At 41.6% G+C, this 8,540-nt stretch overlaps 1 protein-coding gene across 1 annotated transcript in view; it reads right to left on the minus strand.

The window, feature by feature from the left end:
- LOC124716813 (luciferin sulfotransferase-like) overlaps positions 1–3,877 on the minus strand; it is an 80,160-nt gene extending 76,283 nt beyond the window's left edge. The window contains exon 1 of the mRNA XM_047243363.1: positions 3,673–3,877. Within this exon, the coding sequence (XP_047099319.1) occupies positions 3,673–3,877 (205 nt within the window). The remainder of the gene's footprint in view (positions 1–3,672) is intronic.
- Positions 3,878–8,540: the final 4,663 nt, after the last annotated feature.

Below are 8,540 nucleotides of genomic sequence, written 5' to 3' on the forward strand. Positions count from 1 at the left end.
AGAACTATACTGTCAGATACCGTTAAACAATGTACTCACCAGACAAGACATTTTTATCTATGAAACTCATCTGCAAGAGGAACATTTAAAATTTTAACAACTTCATTTGATAATGATAATCTTCTCAATCAAACAGCATCGAAAACCTATATTCTTATTTAATGTTTTCTGTGTTTAACTAACTGTATAATCAATCGTATATTTTAGCACACCTCACACATTGCAATGGTCATTGCTGAAGGCCTCGATGAAGCTTTTCCTGGTTTACCCATTCATTCACGCTCAAATGAGGAGGTAAGCTATAATCCAGGATAGTCTATTCCAGCTTTCAGAATTATAATCAAGCATAGTTAGTTGTACACTACACAACCAACACTTACGATTACAGTCGCAATAGATATAGTGTGATAATGCCTATTAAGTCATACATAAATTATACTTGATACTACAATTAAAAGTAATATACAGAGCTGTATAAATCTGTTAAATGACATTGTTATGAGTGATTACAGATGATCAAAGCTGACATTATGAAAACTCGTTAGCATTACAAAAGTGATCTACATATTAAAAGAAAATGTGTCATTACAGTTAATAATTGAAACGTGAACTCATTACTGTTTTGTGCTGGAGTGCAACATTAATTTATAGCTCATTATGCTCTCGTCCTGAGGAGGCCTATGAAATTTATCATATATGGACTGTGTTATATGTGTTAAATACCGTAACATATGTAAGAATCCGAGGCACCATTAATAAGTGGCAATGTTATGAATCTGACACATGATTGTAAAAGGATATCTTTGACTCGAGGCTGGGGAACATGGTAGCGAAGTAATAAAGGTAATTTTTTGTTCTATGTATTAATCACGCATTCGAGAATAAATCGATGTTCATCACAGAATAATAAGTGAGGCTGGATCTCAACTAGTATCACATCAAGTCAGACCAGTCAAAGACGTCTGCAAGGACGTAGTGTCGGGGAGAAGGTAAGAGACACCGCAACGGACCTACACTACATACTCAGCGACTCTGCACGAATTCAGTTGACTGCGAGACTAAAACTTCGTAGCTCTTCGCCGAGATAATGACAGTCGACGCTATTTGACACGTTCACTTGATCTTCACAACACATACGGCTAGTTTAGTTGAGTGGATTTTCAGACGGATTACTCAGCATTACAAAATAGAACACAAAATATAACACGTAAAACTGAATAAAGAAACAAAGCCAATAACAAGAATATATTTTAGACGGAAGTGCAGAGGCACTTGCATGTATGACAACGAATGTTAAAAGAATTTGAGATGAAATTTAGCGTGTCAAATGACGATCACGGCTTCGAAAAAGGAGAGGGTCATATCTGCAATAACAACTGACGGAAAATGACTGAGAAAGAGGGAAAATTAAAGTAACTAGAAAGCTTGATAAAGGAGAATGCAACGTAGGACAGAGGTATAAATGAGCAGATGAGACAAGCAGAAGCATCCCCGAAGAGTGTTGGAAGCATAATATCGAACAAAGTGGTCCCCACAGAAAAAAGATCGTATATCAGGCTTGCTATGAGCCTAATCTGACATGACTCAGATAATTAGAGGCAAAGTACAAACTAGCAAAATGAAATTCTTCATAAATACACTACTGGCCATTAAAATTGCTACACCAAGAAGAAATGATAAACGGGTATTCATTGGACAAATGTATTATGCTAGAATTGACATGTGATTTCATTTTCACGCAATTTGGGTGCATAGATAATGAGAAATCAGTACCCAGAACAACCACCTCTGGCCGTAATAACGGCCTTGATACGCCAGGGCAGTGAGTCAAACAGAGCTTGGATATCGTGAACAGGTACAGCTTCAACGCGATACCACAGTTCATCAACAGTAGCGACTGGCGTATTGTGACGTGACGAGCCAGTTCAAAAATGGTTCAAATGGCTCTGAGCACTGTGGGACTTAACATCTTAGGTCATCAGTCCCCTAGAACTTAGAACTACTTAAACCTAACAACCTAAGGACATCACACACATCCATGCCCGAGGCAGGATTCGAACCTGCGACCGTAGCAGTCCCGCGGTTCCGGACTGCAGCGCCGAGAACCGCACGGCCACCGCGGCCGGCGACGAGCCAATTGCTCGGCCACCATTGACCAGACGTTTTCAATTGGTGAGAGATCTGGAGAATGTGCTGGCCAGGGCAGCAGTCGAACATTTTCTGTATCCAGAAAGGCCCGTACAGGACCTGCAACATGCGGTCGTGCATTATCCTGCTGAAATGTAGGGTTTGGCAGGGATCAAATGAAGGGTAGAGCCACGGGTCGTAACACATCTGAAACGTAACGTCCACTGTTCAACGTGCCGTCAATGCGAACAAGAGGTGACCGAGTCCTGTAACAAGTGGCACCCCATACCATCATGCCAGGTGAATCGCCAGTATGGCGATGACGAATACACGCTTCCAATGTGCGTTCACCGCGATGTCGCCAAACACGGATGTGATCATCATGATGCTGTAAATAGAACCTTGATTCATCCGAAAAAAATGACGTTTTGCCATTCGTGCACCCAGGTTGGTCGTTGAGTACACCATCGCAGACGCTCCTGTCTGTGATGCAGCGTCAGGGGTAACCGCAGCCATGGTCTCTGAGCTGATAGTCGATGCTACTGCAAGCATCGTCGAACTGTTCGTCCAGATGACTGATGTATTGCAAACGTCCCCATCTGTTGACTCAGGGATCTAGACAAGGCTGCGAAATCCGTTACAGCCATGCGGATAAGATGCCTGTCATCTCGACTGCTAGTGATACGAGGCCTTTTGGATCCAGCACGGCGTTCCGTATTACCCTCCTGAACCCACCGATTCCATACTCTGCTAACAGTCATTGTATCTCGACTAACGCGAGCAGCAATGTCGCGATGCAATCAACCGCGATCGCGATAGGCTACAATCCGACTTTTATCAAAGTCGGAAACGTGATGGTACGCATTTCTCCTCCTTACACGAGGCATCACAACAACGTTTCACCAGGCAACGCCGGTCAACTGCTGTTTGTGTATGAGAAATCGGTTGGGAACTTTACTCATGTCAGCACGTTGTAGGCGTCGCCACCGGCCCCAACCTTGTGTGAATGCTAGTCATTTGCATAACACAGCATCTTCTTCCTGTCAGCTAAATTTCTCGTCTGTAGCGCGTCATCTTCGTGGTGTAGCAATTTTAATGGCCAGTAGTGTAGTATTTAAGTGACAAAGATGGACAGGTTAAGGAAGGAATGAGAGCATCAGAGATATAGTGAAGAAGGAAGCCATTACTGGATTTCACAGAGGAAGCGAGGCTTGGAAGGTATGAACATATTGAGGGAATGGAGAAGAAGAAGAGACCCATAAAGATGTATGAGATACAAGGGAATGAGGGGGGGTTGGGGGGGGGGGGGAGGGAGATGAAGATTAAGACCAAGAGAAAGGTAGGAGTAGATTCGATCAAGGTGGAGATGGTGAGAAGACAAAAGATGATGGAGAGGGTTACGTTCCAGACAGACCTGCCTAGCGGCTGGACACTGTAAAATTTGATGATGATGGCGCTGATACCATTGTACTTTTTACTTGTATCTACCATGTATGAACAAAGGTTATGGCGTTTAATATGAGCAACTTCTGAGCGCGCACTCACCGCACTTTGGGAAGGTGACCACCCAGACATCATCGGGCCTGACTTGGAAGTCAAGGATTTTGGGCAGGTCGTCCATGAAGCCAGCCGGCTGCACGTGTCCTGGGGGCGAGATCTTGACGTAGCCCTCATCGTACTGGCCCCCCATGCTGTCCTTGAACTTGAGGGCTGACGGTGACGTCAGCAACTCCGCCTTCACTGACGACATGCTTGCTCAACTTCCTGTGTGAAAACATTCACGTATAACCATTCACTATAGACACAGCAATTAGTACAGAGGCACTTGCACCCTGACTCAATTACATGCTGCAGGATAAAAGTACGGTGAAAAACGTTGTGACATTGCTGTCAGAAATCGCCAAGCAATATTATTTCATTCTTCTTCCATTATTATGAGGCTATTTTATTGTATGTACAATTGTCTAGGGAGGAATGCGTTGTATTTTTCCCACTGAGAAGGTGCGCTCCTCATGTGATCTCAAGTTCCTGTTTGTTGGCGGAAGGCAATCAATGAATCTCGTTAGGAAAGGGAGCCTCCCAAGAGAGGTGGGAAGTTTTCGTGGAAATTGGGCCACAGTCTGCACCCTGTTTTTGTGGGCAGAGCCAGCACCTGCTGTCACTGAGGGCAGAGGATGCTGTGTCGCCACGTACCCCAGGCAAATTATGAAAAATGGCGGAAATAATTTACAAAACACACATAAGCGATATAGTAATAAGAAACATAAAAGTTCTCTCCCCCACCCTTTAATTCAGTCCTTTTACTTTTTTCCAGTGTTTATGGAAAGTTTCATTTTTCAAAGGCATCTATTATGACATAAATTATTTTTTGAGAAATTGTGCTCAAAGCAGGTGATATACATCTTTTAAGCAACATAATCAGTTTTCGAGACATTCTATCTCAAAGACGAAACATCTATTAGCTTGGCATAATAACATTATTTCACCATCCCAATGCAGATTTCGCAAAAGTAGTTCCACCATCGGTGTCATGCATGACTTTCTTGGCAGATGTACAAGTTATATAGATCACAAGCAGCCGGCAGTAGGCATTTTTCTTCACAAACAAAAGCATTTGACATTGTTAAGCATGCACCGCTCTCCCACCCTTTAATTCAGGCTTTTTATTTTTGTTCGGTTTTTATGACAAGGTTCATTTTTCAAAGACATCTATTACGACAGAAATTATTTTTTGAGACATTGTGCTCAAAGAAGGCGATATGCATCTTTTAAGCAACATAATCAATTAAAGAGACCTTTGGAGAGAAGAGAACCACTTGTATGAATATCAAGAGCTCAGATGGAAACCCAGTTCTAAGCAAAGAAGGGAAGGCAGAAAGGAGGAAGGTGTATACAGAGGGTTTATACAAGGGCGATGTACTTGAGGACAATATTATGGAAATGGAAGAGGATGTAGATGAAGACGAAATGGGAGATAAGATACTGCGTGAAGAGTTTGACAGAGCACTGAAAGACCTGAGTCGAAACAAGGCCCCGGGAGTAGACAACATTCCGTTAGAACTACTGATGGCCTTGGGAGAACCAGTCATGACAAAACTCTACCATCTGGTGAGCAAGATGTATGAGACAGGCGAAATACCATCAGACTTCAAGAAGGATATAATAATTCCAATCCCAAGGAAAGCAGGTGCTGACAGATGTGAAAATTACCGAACTATCAGTTTAATAAGTCACAGCTGCAAAATACTAACGCGAATTCTTTACAGACGAATGGAAAAACTGCTAGAAGCGGACCTCGGGGAAGATCAGCTTGGATTTCGTAGAAATGTTGGAACACGTGAGGCAATACTAACCTTACGACTAATCTTAGAAGAAAGATTAAGAAAAGGCAAACCTACGTTTCTAGCATTTGTAGACTTAGAGAAAGCTTTTGACAATGTTAACTGGAAAACTCTCTTTCAAATTCTGAAGATGGCAGGGATAAAATACAGGGAGCGAAAGGCTATTTACAATTTGTACAGAAACCAGATGGCAGTTATAAGAGTCGAGGGGCATGAAAGGGAAGCAGTGGTTGGGAAAGGAGTGAGATAGGGTTGTAGCCTCTCCCCGATGTTATTCAATCTGTATATTGAGCAAGCAGTAAAGGAAACAAAAAAAATTTGGAGTAGGTATTAAAATTCATGGAGAAGAAGTAAAAACTTTGAGGTTCGCCGATGACATTGTAATTCTGTCAGAGACAGCGAAGGACTTGGAAGAGCAGTTGAACGGAATGGACACTGTCTTGAAAGGAGGATATAAGATAAACATCAACAAAAGCAAAACGAGGATAATGGAATGTAGTCAAATTAAATCGGGTGATGCTGAGGGAATTAGATTAGGAAATGAGGCACTTAAAGTAGTAAAGGAGTTTTGCTATTTGGGGAGTAAAATAACTGATGATGGTCAAAGTAGAGGATATAAAATGTAGACTGGCAATGGGAAGGAAAGCGTTTCTGAAGAAGAGAAATTTGTTAACATCGAGTATAGATTTAAGTGTCAGGAAGTCGTTTCTGAAAGTATTTGTATGGAGTGTAGCCATGTATGGAAGTGAAACATGGACGATAACTAGTTTGGACAAGAAGAGAATAGAAGCTTTCGCAATGTGGTGCTACAGAAGAATGCTGAAGATAAGGTGGGTAGGTCACGTAACTAATGAGGAGGTATTGAATAGGATTGGGGAGAAGAGAAGTTTGTGGCACAACTTGACTAGAAGAAGGGATCGGTTGGTAGGACATGTTCTGAGGCATCAAGGGATCACAAATTTAGCATTGCAGGGCAGCGTGGAGGGTAAAAATCGTAGAGGGAGACCAAGAGATGAATACACCAAGCAGATTCAGAAGGATGTAGGTTGCAATAGGTACTGGGAGATGAAGAAGCTTGCACAGGATAGAGTAGCATGGAGAGCTGCATCAAACCAGTCTCAGGACTGAAGACCACAACAACACAATCAATTTTAGAGACATTCTATCTCAAAGATTAAAAATCTATTAGCTTATTAACTTGGCGTAATAACATTATTTCACCTTCTCAATGCACATTTCGCAAAAGTAGTTCCATCATCGATGCCATGCATGACTTTTTGACAGATGTGCAAGTTTAATAGATCACAAGGAGCTGGCAGTAGGCATATTTCTTGACCAATCAAAAGTAACTGACATTGTTAAGCATGGACTGTTCTTTAAAATGACTGAGAGATATGGGGTTTGAGGCACTACTTACAACTGGTTCTGAAACTATTTAAATGGAAGGAGACAGTTCGTTGAAATCCATAACTCTAAAGAAGCTACAAGTTATGTTATCCCACAGGGCTCTGTTCTTGGTTCTGTTCTCGTTATACCGTTTGTAAACAATCTTCCAGAACACATACCGAAAGCTAATTCGTTCGTATAAACAGACGACACAAATATACTGACAACTGGCTGCAAGGGAGTACTCCACAAAATAAGCCAGGAAAACGCTATCCACCTCAAGTCATGAACTATTGATAAATGCACAAAAACAATAAACCCGAGCTTTCACGCAAGAAAAAATATGATTCGATCCAGTCCATATGTACATATTGCTGGAAACCACATTTCCACGGTAAATTACACGAAATTTCTTGGATTGCACATCAGTGGGATACTAAGCTGGGAACTGCTAAGGCTTTTTGACAGCGTGTCTGTATGCAAAGTCGGTTTCTTACTGCGATCAGTAAGAGATGTAACTAATACAGATATGGGAAATTTTGAAAAAAGGTGTTGGAAAAAATTCACTCTCTTCCAAGGTTCGATTCCCGGCGGGGTCAGGGATTTTCTCTGCCTCATGATGACTGGGTGTTGTGTGATGTCCTTAGGTTAGTTAGGTTTAAGTAGTTCTGAGTTCTAGGGGACTGATGACCATAGCTGTTAAGTCCCATAGTGCTCAGAGCCATTTCTTCCAAGGTTCGCTACTGTGCTGATGATGTGTTGTGCACATGGAGAAGTACTACCAGACAACGCCAAACATTCCTCAAGTAGCTAAACTGTAAACACAACAGTATCCAATTCACAATGGAGTTTGGAGGTAACTCCATAAATTATTTAGATCTCACCATAGATATCAGTGATCACATTGATACTTTCAACGTTTACATGAATCCTATCACTACAGACATTGCAGTTCCTGCATTTCATTCAATGATACAGCATTCAGTATCCATCCCCATGAGTGGTAACAACTTCTACACCAAATTAAATACCATCATACAAGTAGCATTAAACAATGGCTACACTGCTTCGTTGGTGGACTATACATTGCATAAAAAACAGAAATACATCTCCTCTCTTCTTTACTCTGTTCTCGATCCACCATCTCAATATCTCAATAAATTTTTCACATTCCACTTTTCGGAAAAGTCTCTCTCAATGTGACTACTTTTTGCCCAATGGTATACAAACAGAAATTCAGCTTTAGAAGACAGTGTAATATACAAAATCATTTGTAATTGAGACAAACCCTGTATAGGTCAGCCCAAGAGGACAATATGCACCTGCTTGAAGGAACACCATAGATGCTGGAAATCTAGGAGACTCTAATTTGGCAGACCAGGTGGTTAAAGAAGGCCATAGTTACAAGGCACAACATGAAGACCTACATCACATCCATAAATGGAGGATGAATTAATAAAGATATGCCAAAACTGAATAAGCAGCCACAGTTTCCCTTCTCGCCATTTATAGCTGCAGATACTACGCACCATACCTGTCAGACCATGTTGCAAATAACTCCTACTTGCGTGCCTTATTTTTCTTTTATTTCTTCTACTATACTTTCATTTGCCTCGTTAAAAAACCTTGCTTTGTATAACCACAGCTGCTCACTTACCTGCTTAATCTCACTTCCATATCTAACCA

The sequence above is a fragment of the Schistocerca piceifrons genome, chromosome 9 (assembly GCF_021461385.2).
Source record: "Schistocerca piceifrons isolate TAMUIC-IGC-003096 chromosome 9, iqSchPice1.1, whole genome shotgun sequence".
NCBI classification, from domain to species: Eukaryota; Metazoa; Arthropoda; class Insecta; order Orthoptera; family Acrididae; genus Schistocerca; species Schistocerca piceifrons.